Source organism: Patagioenas fasciata, chromosome 5 (genome assembly GCF_037038585.1).
Source record: "Patagioenas fasciata isolate bPatFas1 chromosome 5, bPatFas1.hap1, whole genome shotgun sequence".
In the NCBI taxonomy this organism is placed as follows: Eukaryota; Metazoa; Chordata; class Aves; order Columbiformes; family Columbidae; genus Patagioenas; species Patagioenas fasciata.
In genome coordinates this window covers 2,637,473-2,657,072 of record NC_092524.1, presented here as the reverse complement: position 1 = coordinate 2,657,072, position 19,600 = coordinate 2,637,473, and the positions used below count along the sequence as shown (strand labels likewise).

The 19,600-nt window shown below is 39.3% G+C and overlaps 2 protein-coding genes across 5 annotated transcripts in view; both read right to left on the bottom strand.

Moving 5' to 3' along the window:
* Positions 1-662: 662 nt before the first annotated feature.
* On the bottom strand, positions 663-15,506 carry LOC136102772 (actin, aortic smooth muscle). Of its 2 annotated transcripts, none has more exons than XM_065840142.2 (9): positions 15,248-15,506; positions 13,038-13,199; positions 11,796-11,924; positions 8,221-8,331; positions 5,919-6,003; positions 4,461-4,622; positions 3,715-3,906; positions 2,093-2,274; positions 663-1,516 (listed from the first exon to the last, which is right to left on the bottom strand). In XM_065840142.2, exons 2-9 carry the CDS (start codon positions 13,164-13,166, stop codon positions 1,373-1,375), a joined length of 1,134 nt encoding a protein of 377 aa, XP_065696214.1. In that variant the 5' UTR covers positions 13,167-13,199; positions 15,248-15,506; the 3' UTR covers positions 663-1,372. The 2 variants fall into 2 exon arrangements, with proteins under 2 accessions (XP_065696214.1, XP_065696215.1); XM_065840143.2 differs by lacking the exon at positions 15,248-15,506 and adding an exon at positions 15,085-15,212.
* A 1,308-nt stretch (positions 15,507-16,814) lies between these two features.
* Positions 16,815-19,600, bottom strand: part of LOC136102753 (uncharacterized) — a 40,692-nt gene continuing 37,906 nt past the window's right edge. For all 3 annotated transcript variants that reach the window (XM_065840113.2, XM_065840114.2, XM_071808787.1), the window contains 3 exons: positions 19,112-19,246; positions 18,352-18,466; positions 16,815-17,579 (listed from right to left, as the gene is read on the bottom strand). In XM_065840113.2, the coding sequence (XP_065696185.1) occupies positions 17,421-17,579; positions 18,352-18,466; positions 19,112-19,246 (409 nt within the window). In that variant the 3' untranslated portion in view covers positions 16,815-17,420. The remainder of the gene's footprint in view (positions 17,580-18,351; positions 18,467-19,111; positions 19,247-19,600) is intronic.

Genomic DNA, 19,600 nt, shown 5'->3' with positions numbered 1-19,600 from the left:
GATGGATACAGGCAATTTGAACAGACTGTCACTCAAAAACGGCAATGAAGATCAATCTCTTTTACTTATTAGCTGACTGTAGCTACAGCAGACCTTGGCAAAAACCTTCCCTTATACATCTTTTGGCTTTTACCATTAAGAGATAATTTGGATAAGGAAACGAGAGCGCCCTGATTATGAACTCAGAGCAGTAAAAAGATTCCTCCAAACATCCCCTGGATGCATTTTCAGAAGACTGTAAATCCAACACACATCTTTTCCCCAGCTTTGGAAAGAGCCTATTGTGTTTACTGGCAATTACTTGATGGGTTTGATTTAAATCACAAAACACACATCAAGCTGGTCATCACATCAATTCAAAGTCTATGGCATCCAGAATCTCACAGAACATACTTGCCTGGTGTCCAAAACAGTAAAATCTTCATGGCTGACTCTAATTCATAGGGAATGTTATGAAAAATTGTCATCCAGGAAGATTTTTATTTTCTTTTTTAAATAGAAACTGAGAAACAATTCTGTTTTCCTTTAAAAATTGCTTAGCTAGAAAACTCAGAGGGAATGAAGCCTTTTTCATAATAAAATTAAAATACAAATTAGTAGTAATTATTTTATCTTTAACAGATAAACTAGACTCTATTAAATTAATGTAAGCCACAGCAGCCTTACATGGATAATTACACTTTTATTGATCCATTAAACCCAGAGTATTTCAATAACATATTCAGAAGGTTATTATTTACTCTGTAATCATTAGCTTAGCATAACACAGGGACAGCAAAAGTAAATGAAACATCAGTTAACTACTTGAGCAGAGAGATGAAGAAAGCAATAACACATCCAATAAATTAACTTGTTAGGTCTAAGTTCAGAAGTAACCAAGGAGAGACATTCATAGAAGCTCTACGGAAAGAACTGGTACCCATGTGAACATTGGTACCCACATCAATCCACAATATCCTCAGGAAAATAAACTCTCTTAGAAGAATCCTGTGTACCACTCGACTGCATCAAATAAGCTTTCTTTGGTACCTAAATTTTGCATTATCTTTGAGTTTGAAAGAACCACTGATGCGGATACTTCAGAGACCATCGATGAGCAGACACCTCCACACACCATCTTAGTGTGTCACCTCCTGGGTTGGAGCAGGGGGAAGGGATGTCTAATAAAACATATGGTATAGCTATTGTTGTTAATCTTGGAAAACACCCGTTAGTCTCATTTTAGCATCAATTGCTAACTTCTATGACATCCATACAGTGTGGTTTTTTTAATGTGTGGAAGAAAGCCAAAGCCACCCTCAGAGACGATCAAGGGCAGGTGAGAAGGAGAGAGCCAGCACTACTTATCACTGACAGGACATGATGGACATGGTCAAAAGCACTTGCGATGGACAATAGATGGACCAGCTTCCTCATATTCGTCTTTACTGATCCACATTTGCTGAAAAGTGGACAGAGATGCCAATATGGAGCCCCCAATCCAGACAGAGTATTTACGTTCTGGCGGTGCAATCATCTAGAAGAGAAGTGCAACTTGTTGTAAATAAAGTGACAAGCAGAAAGCACAGTAACCCTCTCTTTGGATGAAGTATTACTGATTATTAATAATAACTAGATACAAGTGTTTTCAACACAGGAGCATGACTCCAGTGAAGTAAGAGGTAGAAAGGCTGCCATATTTTTTGTCTTCTGCCTGAAGTCAGTAGAGATGCTACAATGTGACTATGAGCAGACAGAGCAGCCCATGAGATATCTGAACATGGCCCATAGCACAGCTACCAAAATTAAGAAACATATATGAAAAAAATCCAATTTAAAAATATTAACCCCCAGGACTGCTTTCCTTAACTGTTGTTTGACACCTTCTTGAAACGGCCTCACCAACTCCCATTGCTTCAGCAAACATTTTTATTCCCATACCACTCAAATGCCTTTTTTAATTCTGTTTGGCCTGGTAGGAAGAAAAGGGATATCCGAGGATATCGGGACTTGGGATGCAAGACCTGGGCATTCTCTTATGGATATTTTGATTTGTTTATGAGATCTAACTTTCCAACAAAAGTTTATTTTAAGTGTGGGTGTTAAAAATTACCTTAATCTTCATGGTACTCGGAGCCAAAGCTGTAATCTCTTTCTGCATACGATCGCCAATCCCAGGATACATCGTGGTTCCTCCGGAGAGGACGTTATTAGCGTAGAGATCCTTCCGGATGTCGATATCACATTTCATAATACTGTTGTAAGTGGTTTCATGGATACCTGCAGATTCCATCCCTGAGCGGAAAGAAGTTTCAACATGTTATTTCTCTTCGTGCCTTTCATTGTATTACTGTTAAAATAAAAGCAAAGCTCACTAGTCCAAGCTGTCTTCCTTAAAACTTCAAGGTGAAAAAAGATAGAAAGAAAAAGCTTTGTGATGCTTAAGAGAGGAAGGAGAAAGGACAAGACACACTCCTCACCTTCTTTGTCATCTCAGTGTAGTAATTGTGCAAGCAAAGTAAACTTGTGAGGAAGAAAGATCCCCCACTATGATTTCATATTGAGTGTTTTACTTACTCAATTAAAAAAAAAAAAAAGAAAAGTAAAAATTTAAAATGAGGCATTACTGCAATAGTTTGCTCTTTCTATAACCTTTTATGATGCTGCGGGCTAGAAATAGAAGCCCACTTGGCATTTCAGTGAGCCACCTTGCTTTTGAGGTGTTGGTTTAATTTCAATGCCAGTACAGTGAAAGTTAACTTATGGTACTATTTTTTGCTAAAGAGAATGAACAGACCAGATACAGCCATGGGAATGCAGTTTGAACTTCAAGTACGAGACTTTTTAACCAGCACAACATACACATTTCAACAAAGACCTATGATCCAGGAAATCCTAATTTCCATCGCTATGTTTCTGATACTGACCATGGTTTAGCACCAAATCTGGTCCCTGATACATTTCGGGCAGCCAAATCCCTCTATCTACTGAAGATAATTCCTCCTGCTGATGTTCAAATATAGAATATTTTAGCATCACTCCTGCTGATGTTCAAATACAGAACTTGGAGCTACATTAATGCTCAAATAGTTTCCTTTCTACACACAAGCGTAGTTAGCTTCACCATTTAGAATGATGGAAATTGTGCCAATGTGCCCACAGGGATTTTGCTCAGTTCTCAAGAGCAGAATTTAAGTGGGAATTGGGAAATTCGTGAGGGCAGCATGAGTTACCACATCAAGCGTCGGTCATCCATGGGAGAGAATGAGAATTTTAACACTGCAGATAAAACTACCGGAAAATGCTGCACCATTTGATTCTGTATTATCAAAATTACAGATTAATACAATAAAAGGATAAACAGAAGCAGCATCTAGATAAAAAACACATATAAGCAGCACTGTGCAGTTATTTATCAGCCAGTCAAGATAAAAGGCATCATCTTCTGACAGGGCATTAAAACATCATCTTAGAAACTCTACTGCTTTTGTAAGAGGTTGAAACCATCTTTGGTTCCAAGTATTTCTCAACTGACAGGTGTCTTTTTGTCCAGCAGCTGTAGCAGCAATGTTCTTAGCTTCTAAAAAACTGATTAGGTCAATAGAAACTGTACGTTTCTACGGACATTTGAGGATAAATACCTCTGTTCCTACAGCTGAATGTCGTCTATAATACCTAAGAAATTCTTGTTTTCATTCTATGTCAAGTTCCTAGAAAGAAAAAGTCGTGTCCCACCTATGAAAGATGGCTGGAAGAGAGTTTCTGGGCATCGGAACCGTTCGTTCCCAATGGTGATGACTTGTCCATCAGGAAGCTCGTAGCTCTTCTCAAGAGAGGAGGAGGAAGCCGCAGTTGCCATTTCATTTTCAAAATCCAAAGCCACGTAGCAAAGCTTCTCCTTGACGTCCCTCACAATCTCCCGTTCGGCTGCAGGCAGCAAAAAACGTTTTTAACCAATGTACAGGATGACAGCTACAACACAGATTTTGTCATGTACATTTCCCTTAGTTCACGATGGTTGCACGATTCAGTGGATTCTGACCGCTCTGTTGTCTCAACAACATTACTTTCCCTTTGCATTACCAAATTTCCCTCATCGGTAAATGAAATATATACTGTACTACAGAATACTGTAAAGATTTATGTTTACAAGTCTCTGTCGCAAAACCTCGATCAAATCTCTAGAGGTTCATCCCTTGCCAGCTACTTTGTTCCTTTGTCTGTGGAAGAGATATGATCAAACACAACAACTCCTTAAATTTGCCACTGACTTAGGATTTCCTAATCATTTGGCACCCTTGTCCTTGTCCCCAGATAAGCTGAAAGCCAAAAGTCAGGAGAATCCCATTAGCCAACACGAACTGTTATTCCCAGACCAACCTAGTGACGGGGATTTTGATGCCTCTCACACGTCCTGCATAATAGGACAACTAATAGAGTATAAGTGTGCAAAGTGCATCATCCAAAGCACAGCTCATTACCAGTGGTGACAAAAGAGTAGCCTCTCTCTGTGAGAATTTTCATGAGATAGTCGGTCAGGTCTCTGCCCGCCAGATCGAGTCTCATGATGGCGTGAGGCAAGGCATAGCCCTCGTAGATAGGCACGTTGTGTGTGACACCATCCCCAGAATCCAAAACTATTCCTGGGAAGTGAAAGAAAATAAGAAGCTGATTATTTCCCCCCGATACAGGGTCTCCACATATTCCATATTCTCAGCTGAAACACGCAACAAATAAAGATGCTCACAGGACAATTGCTCCTGTCACTTGTGTAATTAAAGAGCTGCTCACATGAGATGAACTGTGGGAAACATTCAGCAATTTGATGGTATTGTTTTTGCTGAATGGATGCTAGCAATAATGTTGATTTCACACTTCATAATACAGTTGTACGTGGTTTCATGGATACACGCAGATTCCATCCCTGGCTGGAAAGGAGTTTCAACATGTATGTGGAGACTTTATCTTCAGACAACCCCTAGCACTTTACAGATATGAACCAATGTACAAATTGTAATGAAAAATCTATCTATAAACTTAAAAATTTGAATCTGCCATTAAAATAAACCACCCCACCAGGGAAAATACAACAACAGGTTATTTCTGCACAGCCATGGTATTTATATTCTTGGATAGGAAATGAAGAACATGCTTCCCACTCAAAATGAATAAGGCATTTCTGATACCAAACATGCATGCAAATAGTTGAATTTTAAACATACAATAGTACTGATGAGAATCGTAGTTCCTGTAAGCTGTTGATCTTTTGATACAAAATTATATTGTGGCATCAGGCTACAAAGACAGATGGCATTTTAATTTTTTTTCAAAGTATATGAAGACTCGAGAGTTGCTAAGAAGAGGTTTATTGTCTCAATGCTTGATCGGACTCTAAATGGCAATGAGAGACCTCCATGCTAATTCTGATGATCGCTTAACAGCAGACATCATTATGTGGTCAAAATTCAACACTTAAATGAAATACTTTCATTTAACTACTGAATATTGGTTGCTCTTTTTTTCCCCTACTGGGAATGCAGCTTAATAATAGAGGTAGGTCTAAAGTAAGAAGGAACCGTGGCTTTGGAACAATCTAGATAAGACACAGCTTCTTTATGCTCTGCAATTAAGGGCAGTATCACACTGTATCATCTTCCATCTGTTCATAGAGTTGAGCTGTAGCCACTTGAGCTTTTGAAGCAGAAAGTCACAAATCCATACCCATACCTGCCATGAAAAGAACTAAAAACAAACAAAAATTCCAAAACCCAACAAAGAAGTACTTGCACAGGATGGTGGGAAATACTCCATTTCCATATGGCTATCAGTTCTACTCAATGCACAGCTGGTGCATGGTAATAAACATATATATCTGTGTGTGTGCACATACATCCATGAGACAAGGGCAGGTGGAAAATACAACGCGCAGAAAGACTCACCAGTGGTTCTTCCAGACGCGTACAGGGACAGCACCGCCTGAATTGCCACATACATGGCTGGCACGTTGAACGTCTCGAACATAATCTGGAATTCACAATTTGAAAACCTTCAGGATCTACACTTAAAAGTAGCTGAACAGACAGTAAATTTTCTTTTTTTTTTTTTTTTTTTTTAATTAATACCATCAGTTTCTGCTCCTGAGTCCCCTCCTGAACTGTGGTTCTTCAGTCAACAGCAACCTATGATGTCTTTAGGAGTCAGTGGATATCTTTAGGAGTCAGTGGATATCTTTCCATTAACCTCAAACTAGGTCAGATTTTTATTGATTATATCAATTGAGATGACACCTTGGGATAACTTTTTTATCCTGATGTCAGAACTGCAATAACACAGCAATCTAAAGTTTTTGTATGTATATATAGGTATATATGTATAAGAGATTTATAGAAGGCACAGCTGGAAGAAGCCTCAAGGAATAATCTGTCTATTCCCATCTCAAGGAAGAACCAGCTGTTCCTGACGCAGATTTTGTTCCGTTTCAGAAACTCCTCTGCTGGAGCATCCATGCATTCCTCTGGCAAATGAATCTCATGACATGCTACACTTACTGTGATCAGGGTTTTCTGGGTGTCCTTCGGTGCTTTATTCTTAAATATAGCATTACCCCATCATGATTGGTGCTGCTGGGACCACATTTCATAGAATCGTAGAACCATTGAGGTTGGAAAAGACCCTTAAGATCATCAAGTCCAATCATAAAGCCAACACTGCCAAATCCATCTCTAACCCATGTCCCTAAGTACCACGTCTACACGGCTTTTAAACACCTTCAGGGATGGTGACTCAACCATCACCGTTGTACCCAATCAGAGCCACTGACATCAGGGGGTTAAACTCAAACTTCGGATTTCACAAGCTAATAGCTTTGCCAATGAAGTCTACTTTTAATGAAAACTATGCTTTGCATTAAAGAATACACAACTTACTGATATTTTGAGTTAATTAATGTGATGAATTTAATGCAATCAGTAATAACCAATAAGCCTTTAAACAGTCTTGAAAACAGGATTTATCATTACAGTGTAATGACAGAGAAATAGTCCTGGACATGTCTACTGTAGGAACCACGCCTCCCGGTTGTTATAAACCAGGCTTTTCTTATGGTCTGTTGTTGTTTATCATCTCCCAGTTGTATTATCTCCCAGTAACGTGTGCTGTTAAGCTCACTACTTAATTAGTTTATTTACACTGTTGCTAAATTGATGCATAATCTTCCTATTAAATATATGCCAAAAGTGGGCGCAAAGGGAAAGTGCAGATCCACATCTAATTTTCCCAGGTGGTTTTACACCTATATCTGTATTTAAATCACACTTACTTCTGGTTACATCACTGGTTAAATTTATAAGGTGGACTTTTAGCCAGAAGACTGCTATAAAATAAACTTCAGAGCTTGACTTTTGGTTCTGATCTCAGTTTGCTAAAGGAGACTGGGTATGTCACAGGCAAAAATCTTCAGCAAAGCATCACTTAAATTTGAATGCGTCAGACAACCCATTTTCCCAAAGCAACGCAAAGACTCCAGTTTTTGAACAATTTTCCCCTGATCCAGGTGCTCCAGTTGGGAGCTCCACAAAGTCATCTGCATGATGGCCTTCAAATACCTTTATTTAAATCTTCCAAAAAAATGCAATACTGATATGATAATTAGGATTTTGTCTTGTGCAAAAGTGTTGATAAGGTGACAGTGTTTAGGGTAGAAAGCAGGAGCTGGGACAGCACGACCTGAGGAGCTGGACTACCACAAGTTGAGCGCTCTTGGTGGCCAGGGGTAGGGACATTAAAGGTGTCATTGATCCAAAACTCACAAAGTGTGATTCAGCTGGTACAGCACTTGCAAACCTCAGATTTGAATACATCAATGACTCATAACTCCATCCAAAAAATTACATGAATCCTGGGTCAACTTCATCTACACACCAACATTCAGCATCAGCAGCTTTGGCCTCCAGCTTCCCCACTTCCAGGACAGAGCACACACACAGTCTTGTGAACAAAGAAAACTATTTCAAGTTTTTAAGAGGCTGGTTCCATATGCTTCACTGTCAAAATCAGGTACAAAACATTTTAGGGCCATCCAGAGTATTTGCATGAGCAGCAGAAACTTTTGCTCTCACTATGGCCTGGCCAACCCACACCAACCCTTAAAGATCATCTCCCAGATTTGAATACCCAGGGCTATTTATAATTTTGGCTGCTTCTGTGCAGAAATGATCCGTGGAACAACATTCAGATGATTACCTGAGTCATTTTTTCCCGGTTGGCCTTGGGATTCAAAGGAGCCTCGGTCAGCAGGACGGGATGTTCCTCCGGCGCAACCCGGAGTTCGTTGTAGAAAGAATGATGCCAAATCTAAAACCAAAAATCGCTTTAGAAAAGTGTTCTGAAAATCGCTCCTTCTGTCCACAGTAAGCTTTTCAAATACAATAATTACATTTTTTGCAGACATTAAACCATTGTGTTTCTACCATAACAATAGAATCTAACCTACACAATGGAGTCCTTCCACTTATGGAGCATGGATCATCTTCTCTGAAGAGGGACACAGGTTGGTTCCCACCCCAAGTGCTCTGCTTCCAGCTAAAAGATGGACTGTTCAGTAACACGACAAAATATTTCTTATCTTCTCATTTAATTCTTTCCTACTTTTATTTATATTTTTTCTCTTTTTTACATCCACTTTTACTGACCCAGCAAGCTTACTTCTGAGCACAAAACATCAGGGTAGCTTTACGAGTAAGTGTATTTCATTAATATCCTAGAAAAAAAGTATTATTATGCTCCAAAATGAACTTAAATGGAAAGAAGATCCATAAATTCCAAGCACCTACAAAGACAACAGCCGTCCAGAGATGGAATTATTCATTAAGAAAATCATCATGCCTAAAAAAAACAAATGCAGTTTCATCTCAATCCCCTAAAAAACATGAGATGTTTCCAGAACTGGGGCTAGGGATGCTGGGCCATCTTCCATTTGAAGGTTTAGACCACAAAGACAGGGAAAAGTTGAATAAAACAAAGTAATAATGTAAATTTTTAATAAAAATGTATAGAAAACAGACATAAGAAGAAAAAGACTGCCACTTCAGACATGAAAGAACCGAGTGAAGAGAAGAAACCTCCATGTTTGTATAATTAACTAAGTTCTAGAAATTTCAGCAGTGAGTCCAACCTGGACTCACAAACCAGGACCAGCAGTTTGCAGGTTTTTCCTCAAAACCAGCAGGATTGGGCACCGCACAGCCCATTAGATTCAACCTAATGATAACCAGAATGTTAATGGATAACGATATTCTACAAGAAGCAAAACCAGCTCAGCGTTGGATTTTATAGGTCACGAGAAGTAAATGTAAGCAGCAAGAAAAACAACAAAGAGAAATTAGCGAGGAAGAATTATCCCAACACGTATATTAAACATTCATGTAGCCAGAAAACGCTCCATCCCAACGCTTTCCCTCCCATAGATTGTCAGCTCAGTCACCGTGAACAAATTAACAGTGATGGACAATGCCTGGTATTATTATCCAGCAGAAAACAGCACATTCCCCATTTGAATATTGTGAACTGAAGCACGGGAGGAGAAGAACGCTTCATTTCATCGCCTCCGTGTCCTCCTCCTCCATTCACACGGGTCTCTGTGCATCCTGCAGCATCCTCACTCTCTATCTCACACACATGGATGCTTTTGGTGACCCCCTGCTTTTTCTAATATACGGATAGTTGGGCACTATGATGCCTTTGTCCCGTTTTTGGCACGTTACCCACTAATTCTCTTGTTTCTCCTACATTGCGATGCTTTCAGTAGTAGTATTTCCAAGCATCGGAAAGAAATTTCTTGTTTGGATCAAAATCATGCAACTGGTTTAAAAAAAATTTGAGGAAAAGTATATAGACATATACAATAGATATTCCCTTAGCACCAAAACTTCAGGGATTGCATTTCAGAAGCTCTCTCAGCCACAAGAGTGTGTGTGTTACAGAGCTTCAGGGGAAGCTGAGATATGCATGTAAACATATGATTGAAGCAAGAAACCCATATATATATATTTTTAAGCTACTTTTCTGATTTGCAAGGATCACAAAAATTAGCAAGGCTATTTCTTGCCTCCTTCCCACCACTGCCTTCCTCTCATGCTTGTTGCGCATTCACTTGAACGCAGCCTTGGCTTTCTGTCCCATCAGGCACGACCCTGTGTTGGCGCATCTTCGACAAATACTGCCTGTTGCAAACCATCAGCAAAAGGAATATTTGGGCCAGGGACCCACTTTCACAAGTAATTCCTTCATTCATTCAAGTGGCAAAGAGAAGTTCAAACTACAAGAACCCATAGAGCATCTGACCATTAGTTGAACTACAGCACTGCCTGAAGCCTCCACCACACACGCTCAAAATCAATCAATCCAGCCATGAGTTTACACTACACATGCCACCTTTCTACCTTTCCGAGTTCCTTTTCCTAACTAGATTTTAGATAGTCTGTTCTAGCATCCAGCCTTAACAGAGAAAGATACAGACCAATACGTGTTACACACAGGACAATTTCCAGATGCAGAGACCAATCGCTGATGGAAGAACATAAAATAGTGACTTCCTTTTTATTTTTTTTATTTTTTTTCCTACAGGGATATATAATTTATTGCTGAATGCAGACAGCAGGAGAATTATGAGGCAGAACAACATAATGGATGTACAAGGTCAACTTTCTACTCTGCAGAACGGAGGAAGGTGTCCTCGCAACAAGCGGTGCTATCATGAAACGCAAATACTGTGCTTCCATCTAGAGGCAATTTACTTCCAAATAAGAAGTGAGGAACTCCCATTGCTCCTGTATAAACTTTGGTCTCTTCATCTGGAACACTCCACACTTATCAGTTTGGGTTCGCAAATATGACAGAATAAGCGATTTTAGATATATGTATTATAGTTGTATACACCTTGTCTCAGCAAGTGTGAGTACAGAACAACACCAGCCCCCCGTCTTCATATCAGGGGTATTTTCCGTAGGAAAAATTGCTAGAAGAATTTTCTCATGGAGTTTCCTTCCCATTCCATTCCACCTGGAGATGAGAAGGGACTGACCTGCCTGGTCTGGGACATCCTTGAGCGGGCATTGCACAAAGAGGCCACTGCACTGACCTCATGACAAGAATATTTGGCTTGGTAGGGAATAAAGACACCTTCTCACCATCCAGATGTTGAAAGCTAACTGGAATTGGCAACAGAAAAACACGCTTCAGGAAAGAAAAATATATATTCCACTCTAAAAGAATTAGTATAGGGATAGGAAGCCCCAATCTGTCTTTTCCTCTTTAACTGACAGTGAGAATGTCACATGCAATACGAGATGTGGGCATCACACATGGTCTTGTTCATGAAGAAAAGTGCTCAGGAGGGAAAAATCCCTCCTCCACCTTACGGTTTGTGTTCCCAGCTTCAGTAATGCAGCTTGAATATTTCTCTGATTCACCTCTAATGAATCTCAACCTTTTATTTTTCTCTTTTACTGTAGCTGCTTTCTATCGTTGTCAAACATTCTACCTCAGTATGAATGTCAAGGTTGAAAACAGTAGGTATAAAGTGTAAAACACTTTTCTAACATACTGCCAAATCTGATGAGTAATAAGCATTTGCTTTTTAAAAGAAGAGTAACTCTGGAAGTGCCAAGATCTGATGAACTCCTGGTACCGGCATCCTGGCCTATTCCTTTAACTACAGCAAGATTACAAATTCTTCAAGGTTTATAAGATTAATGGCAAATTGTGTGTCTTGGATAAGACGACACCTCAACAAAATTACACTGAAAATGAACACCCACCTTTTCCATGTCATCCCAGTTGGTGATGATTCCATGCTCAATGGGATACTTCAGTGTCAGGATCCCTCTTTTACTTTGTGCTTCATCCCCCACATAACTGTCTTTTTGACCCATTCCCACCATAACACCCTGCAAAGTATATTATTCCAATGTTAGTGCAGTATATCATGTACATTAGAGACAGAATATCATGTTTACGCTAAAATTTCATCTGAAATACTGTACCTGCTACCGCCATTCTGCAAAGAAGCGTTACTTTCTATAAAACAGACAGATATTCTAAAATCAAACTCATTTATTAAATAATAGTTTAGCTAAGTTTATCCTGTTTCCATTAGGAAGTCTATCACGATCGCCCCAAATAATGTGACAACATATGAGGTAAAATACCCATCAATTAGCATAAAAATATTTAATTTTTCTCGTGCATATCTTTTAATTCCATGGATTCAATAATAGGGCTGCTTACCTGTGCAAAACTAATTGCCAAAAGCCAACAAACAGTGTAAGAGGATCAAGAATGGATGTTTAAACAACTGATATTCATCTTCAACAATTCAAAGAACTGTTCAAAATGCATTCCTTAAAAAGCTTCGTATTTTGTGCCCGTCAAACCAGGCTTATTTATCTCAGCAAAAGAACACACAGAACTTCAGGGAAGGGTTCTACAGCCCAGAAAATTAAAATCTGACTCAGATATGAACAAAACAAACAAAAAAATCTGAATCTTCTATTTATAAGGGAACTGTTAAGAAACTAATTAAGCAGAAAGACCCTTCCCAAGGTCAAGAAAACCCACGTTTATCCTTCCCAGTACTGTTTGAGTTAATTAAGCAATGTGCTACACTTATTTTTTGGAAGTTTATCGGGCCATAATGTTGCTTAACAGAACACAAAAAGGAACTTATTGTTCGTTTGGTTACTCATGTTCTGCCTATCTTTTTTCTTTGTATTGACATGGCAAGCATTGATTAATCCAACGAGCTTTGTTTTGTTTTGATAAAACACCTTCATATATTCTTTTACAGTCAACATTCTGTGCTTGAAGACACCTTTCCAAAGAATCACAAAGTTATTAACAAGCTACATTCCTACAAATGACAATGGGAGTTTTGCCTGATTCAATCTGATGCTTTCTCATTGCCATGTCTAAAGTCTCATAAAAAAACCCCACAAAAACCCCAAATCAACTCAAAACAACTACTCAAACCAGGCAGCACTTCCTCTTTGGCACCAACTGACCTGATGTCGAGGACGTCCAACGATGGATGGAAACACAGCTCTTGGGGCATCATCTCCTGCAAACCCGGCTTTGCAAAGCCCGGAACCATTGTCGCATACAAGGGCGGTGGTTTCATCCTCATCGCACATAGTACCTCAGATTTTTGGCTGCAAAACAGTAATCTGGAGGGGAGGAGAGAGGAGCAGGTGGAAGGGAATAGGACAAAAGCAACTCTCCATCATTTCGAGAACAAACTGCCATGAAAAGAAAAATCTTGTCAAAGAATAAACCTAAACAGTGAAGTCTACACTAAAACCTCGGTCTTGTAAAGCATCTTAAGTATCCTCAAAAATTTCAGCTTGAATAAGTTTTTCTGAAGCAAATTAATCAGGACATTCAGCCTTTGTTTCCGAAAGGGACATTTCTGCTGTGGCCTCGAGGGGTCCTGTGATGTTGCATTAATTGGCTTTGTGACCATGGGACAAGTTCAGCTGGAGAAGGCACATTCAGCTCTATTTGGATTGAGCAAGCACAACCCCAACCCTTCCAAAGCTGTATTATAAGTATCTTCTACAAATTTCATTTGGTAAAACGAATTGATCATTTGCACCTGTCACTGACAATGTTAGAACTCAGATAGTGAATGGGAATCACCAAATCTTCATTAATTTGAGGACCACAGTTAATCCCTAGAGGCATCTTTAAATTTGCCATCATCAATCCTAAACAACCAACTAAAAATAACCCACAGAAGTTTCAGGAAAGCATTTGCTGGGTGTTTTTAAGCAACAGCTCCTCTGTATGCAAAGTGCTCACTCCACGACCTGCTCCATATTTGTAAGCGATAAACCCCTTATCAAAGTGGTTATTCCGGGAACCAGAACAAGAGGCGGCTGGGACAACGGCCCAGGAACAAGTCCACTTCAGCGGGTGGCCAACACATCAAACAAAGTCCTGAAGTCATTGAAATTCATGGCAAAATTCCCACCGAGAGAGGGAATTTCACCAAGACTCCTGTTTCGGATCCCTTGGTTATTTTTAGGACCGCATGATTGCCTCTTTAGGCAATCAAGGAGAGGGAAGGAGTTGATTTTTCCTTCTCTGGTTCCTGATGTCCTGCTTGTGGAGTTTAAAATCTCAGAGGATCCCTACCACATACAACAATGTCCCAACAGCCTCAGATGAAACAGAAGCAGAATTTGACAATGTAACATTATTTTAAATAAGAGCAATCATTTTAATTCTTCCTGATGTGCCTGTGACTGGAAGATTCTTTTTCACGTAAGGAAGCAGAATCGTTTTATCACATAAATTTGTTAACAGCTTTAATGTAGGAATGTTTAACCATTAGGTTCTAGTAGCTGGTATTTTGGAACATTCATTCATGTTGCCATGAATCAGTATTTTATTCTGAAACCCTGAGGAAAAAGCTTTTAGAATGTGATAAACCAACCATTTGCAGCAGTACCTGACACCACAACACTGCACCCATCCCATCAATGTACAATAGTAGGAAACTCAATTCTTAAATAAACCAGAAATTACATCAGATATTAGAAGGTCAGAGAATCTTAAAGTGGAGAAATGCTGCAAAGCTCTGAGAGCTCAGCATTTGTTAATTTCCATTAAAAAAAACAACTTGCTTTGCTTACAATTACTTAATTATGAGGTGAATGAACTATTAGAGAGCAAGACTGAAAATTTCTATTGATTGAGCCGTGTTATTGCTTTAGAGCTGCTGAATTTATAGGTTTAATAATCCCTTTCACAAAGCAGTTATTCAAAAATCTTTTCAACAGATGTAGTTCCTAAATAAATTCCCTAAATTTGCTTTAATTTTTAGTTTGCATTTTTCTAATTCCCAGTGCAAAATCCAACACAATCAACAGAAAACTTCCTTTTGGTTTACTGCAAAAGGCCTGATGTCCAGACAGCAAACACTATTCAAGTGGTTTCTTTCAAGGTTTCAGATATAGCAAGAAGGTTTTATTGCACGTTTCTGATCCCTCCAGCGATGGGGAAACATCTGCACGTTTCCCTGCAATGACACAGTCAAACCTGAATTACCTGACACCAAAAGACCCCTTGGAATCCCTTCAAAGTCAGAGGCAAATGGCATCCAAGTCCAGCAAGAAGCGTGTAAATCCCCCAAAGATCTCAGACCAAGCGAAGCAAAACATTAAAATCATGAACTGGAACATGAGAACAAAACTCTCAGGGCAACACTTACCCAGGAAACGGTGACGATTTGTAAAAGCCTCTTTGTAAATGACATGATCTCACCTCCCGTTACACTTATATCAGCTCCTGGAATGGGGTTCGCAGAGCATCTACACGTGTCAAGCCATTTTTGGCAACTTTTTTTGGTCCAGTTTGTGCTTATCACAGCGCCAACACAAAGGGCTGGATAAATTAGGGTAGGATTCCCAACATTTCTGGATCCTCTCCTGCTCACTGCACCTCATGACAAGGGGTTGTTTTCTCCCCTCCAGACAAAAAACTCTCACGTGAGATGAGCAAAACTGGAAGGATTTGTAGGTCCACTGTTGGAGCTGGAAAGTATTCTGCTTCATTATAACACAATTAGCTAAGAATAGCTCGTTATCATTCTGTGAACAGCCATCTTCAGGCTGGAGAGGGAGAAGTCTTGCCACGTACAGTACTCGTGTTTCAACTGTACCTGGTGGTTGGTTGCGTGGCGCAAAGTCTGAAAATAGCCCAGTTATCTCAGCACTTGGGTGACACCAGGGCTGAAAACAGGGACTGAATCAGCCACCAGCCATTCAAATGGGAGAAGCCATCACTGTTTTACAAAACAAAAATACATCCGTTATATAGGAATATATTGGATTTATATAAAAATCCAGACCTTTACTAGACTAAGGAATACTAAGAAGAGTCAAAAGAAGAAAGTTTACCCAATGGTAATTCTTCCCATTCCATGTGACAAACTGATGCAGAACATCAGGTATAATTTGGCAAATGGTAACTTTGCAAACATAAATGCCAACACATTTCTTACGTGTCAGCCAACCACACAGCAAACCTCACATCCAAGAATCCTTGGACTTTGAGCAAATAATTCACTTCCCTCACATCTGTTCAAATCAGCTTTGTGACTGCTCATCAGGAAAACCGATGGAATCCTTCCATCTTCATCCTCATTTTCTTTTGCTACAAGATGTTTAGGATTTTAGCCTGGCAGAGGGAATCAAATGGCTACTCCTTTTTTGTGACTTTATGTCTACTCCTTTAGATTTGGTTTGCTTTGATTGAATTGCCATTTTATACAGATGTGAGCAGAAACGCAGAGAGAATAAACCTGACAAACAACAGCACAGGGTGTAAGAACAACCTTCCAGCGACTGATCTTCTCAAATAAGCTACCTTCCGAATGGGAGAAATAGCTGTGCAGTTTCACTGTAACAAAACATGGGTGTATTAATATGCATTGCATACCACTCTATTACGTGTCTACAGAAACTGAATTTAAATCCTCTGCTTCTTACAGCCTCTTGGTTGAAAATGTGCCCTTTATTCATTTGTACCTTGAAGACAAAGCATGTAGAAGAGGTAAAGTTGTGTCTTTATAAGCTTGAATTTCACGTGCTGAGCAGCCGAGTAACATTTTGCCCCAAAGACTCACAGTAACTAAACCCACCAAGACAAGAAGTGCAATTGAGTTTAAAACACCAACCAAACAACCAAACGACCAAAAAAACCCCAAGAAAAGTTAGAGAAGTTGCACCTTTAAACAACGGTAAAAGAATATAAGAAATTAAAGCCACTTCTTCAAGTCATCTCAATTCTGAATCTTTAATCATCAGCTTACCTCATTACCATATACATATCCATGTACCTTGGCAGAGCCATCACAAACTGTATGGCCAAAGAACAACCACCTTCAATCTTCTATTTTCAGTCAAAAAAGAAAGCAAAAACCCAGTAGTTCTTCCTTTATTGCACTCTAAAACTTCTTGTTATAATCAAGAAGTCAATAAACAGTAATAGCTGAATATTCCTTTAAAATTTATAGATCAACTCTTAAAATAAAATTTATATAGAAAAGATCTCATTTACAGCCCATTCAGTAGTAATCAATCATTATGTACTCACAAACAATATTAAATAACTTGTGTGCAGCAGTTTCTTTATAGGGTAAACAGAGGGGAATATTTTCTCCTTAGCAAATATAATATTCCACTGTTAAAGAGCAATTCAAGTCAACTTTGGAGCAACTGTGATATACACAAATTTCTTTTAAGAAGCGTAAGATTCATGTAGTGTAACAATATATACAACTGTGTCCAGTGCATAGCTTAGCAGCATGTGAAAAGTCTATTACCTTGAATTGGCACACCATTACCTAGAGGGAAATAATTCACCCAGCAAATACAGCGTATTCAGAGGACACCAGTGAGGCACAGTAAAACAACAAGATGTAGCGTCACCAGGTAGGTGAGGAATAAATAGCGGGATTTTGCTCTGGAGGTCAGCAGCTTGGAGCAGTACAAACTTCGCCCTCGAAGCCATCTTCTGAAGGAAAGGGCTCCTCCTTTCATCTGGTTCAGAAACAAGAAACACCAAGTAAGTCATCAGGGATACAGATGAGAAGAAGCTCCACTGGAACTTGGATTTCTGAGGCGCTACAAAGCTTTTGCTTCTGATGTATCAATGGGTGCAACACAGGCTGTAAGCATAAATTATTTAAAGGCCAAAGAAAACAGCATTAATAAAAGGAGAGAGGAACGGTTACAAGGTATTTTTGCATTATATAATTATATATGTATACTAGAGATGAAAATGCATACATATTTCATTCAATATATGTGTAATATAAATATGATTACTCACATTCCAATTTGGACACATGCAATGTGTTCTGTGGCACGCTTTACACAGCTACCTGTCTTTGACTCACCATCCACAACCCAAACAGAAAGAAATTCGGGATGTTTTTTCAGTAAAATGAAGTTTCAGTAGCAGCTTGCGACTTTGAATGGATGCCCCTACGGCCCCCCCATCCCCGTGGTATTTCACATAATAAAAAGAGCATTTTTGGAGCTTTTCAGCGCCAAGGCAGATTAGACAAATAGCTGCTTCATGCCAGTGTTAACATATAAAGAAGACAACCCAAAATCAGTGACTCCCAGTTACTCAGAAAGGAAATCCACACATTTGAAAGAAAAGTACAGCGGAGGGAAGAAAGCAAAAAGGAAGGATTAGCGTGAAGGAGATAACGAGCTGTGCTATCTTCAATCCAACCTGCAGTTAGCAGTATACAATCCGCATGTCACTGTTAAGTAGGGGTTTTAAAAGCTTTCATTAAGTTACCTTTCGGACAACGATATGTTCGCTGGGGTTGATGATTAAGGCTTCCCTCTCCTCCTCAGCTTCCATCTGAACAGTGTAGTCACTGGGAACAGACCTGTAACTGCCTGCTTCAAATCTGGAGAAAAATCAAAGGGATATAATTGAGTGCTGAATTATCTGCTCTTTTCAAGGGCCAAACTGGCGTAAATCGTTATTTTGTATATATACATTACTGGCGGAAGGTCCCCACAAAAAGCAATAAGACTTAGTTTATGTTGCCAGGTCCTTTTCAGTCTGTATTTACAATCTACTCTAGAGGTGGTTCATTTATTCAGAATAACCTCCATCATCACTAGCTGAGGGAACAGCGATTTTCAGATGATGATAGTGATGGGACACTTTACATAGGCAGGCGGATGATGGTATTTTAAATCTGAACACTGGCTGTACTAAAGCTGTCACATGTGAGATTTTTTTTCTCATTGCTTCAGGTAGTGCGGACTCACAAACAGGCTTTAGTATTTGTTTGTTCTGTTATTTGCTCAGAAATTCAACACCCATAAGAAAACCTATCACTAATCTCACTAAAAAGCCAAACAAAAAATCTGACGCTCCATTTTCCAGTTTCACAGTACACTTTGCATTTACTCCAGGCAAGGTGTAAATAAAATCCTCACCATGCATTTGTCCAAGGGCAAGCAAAAGTGAAATGGATATAATTTACAGACACTTTTCCTTCCAAGGAGATGGAAGCCGTGTTTCACACACAGGAGTGTTTTACCTGTTACTTTGCTCCTCGGAGAGTCCAAGAGCCTCTTCTGCAGCTTCTCTCCTCCTCTTCTCTTCCGCCAGTGCTTCTGTCAGCTGTGCCAGAGCCTGCTGCACCGAATCGTATTGTTGCTCGGTCTCTGCAAGCCTACGGCAAAATAAAAACCCACATCAAGATTTTGCGTACTTAAAGAATTAATTTCATGTCCTTTTTATTAAGAAATGTTCTTTTTTTTTTTTTTTGTGACAAAGACTTCATTAGAATGAGACGCTTTAGGTGAGATATTGAAATAGTCAGCGATTAGCACGCATCTCTACAAAAACAAACCACAAATATCACCAGACAATAATAATCCGCAAATATTACTATGATTCATTTAATCCACGGTAAATCCACTTGCTTCTCTTTTCCCCCCAAAATGTCTTAGAGGGCTAGAAAAAGCATTACTTTTGCACTTCCAACACAGCTGTCAGGAAAACAATATTGCTAATACAAGCTCTC

Excerpts from the sequence above, each read along its gene's own strand:
- LOC136102772 (XM_065840142.2), bottom strand. The coding sequence starts at position 13,166 with ATGTGCGATGAGGATGAAACCACCGCCCTTGTATGCGACAATGGTTCC. Across the intron at positions 6,004-8,220 it reads ACCGGGAAAAAATGACTCAG|ATTATGTTCGAGACGTTCAA; the intron begins GTAATCATCTGA and ends TGTGAATTCCAG. Across the intron at positions 2,275-3,714 it reads CTTCCAGCCATCTTTCATAG|GGATGGAATCTGCAGGTATC; the intron begins GTGGGACACGAC and ends CTTTCCGCTCAG.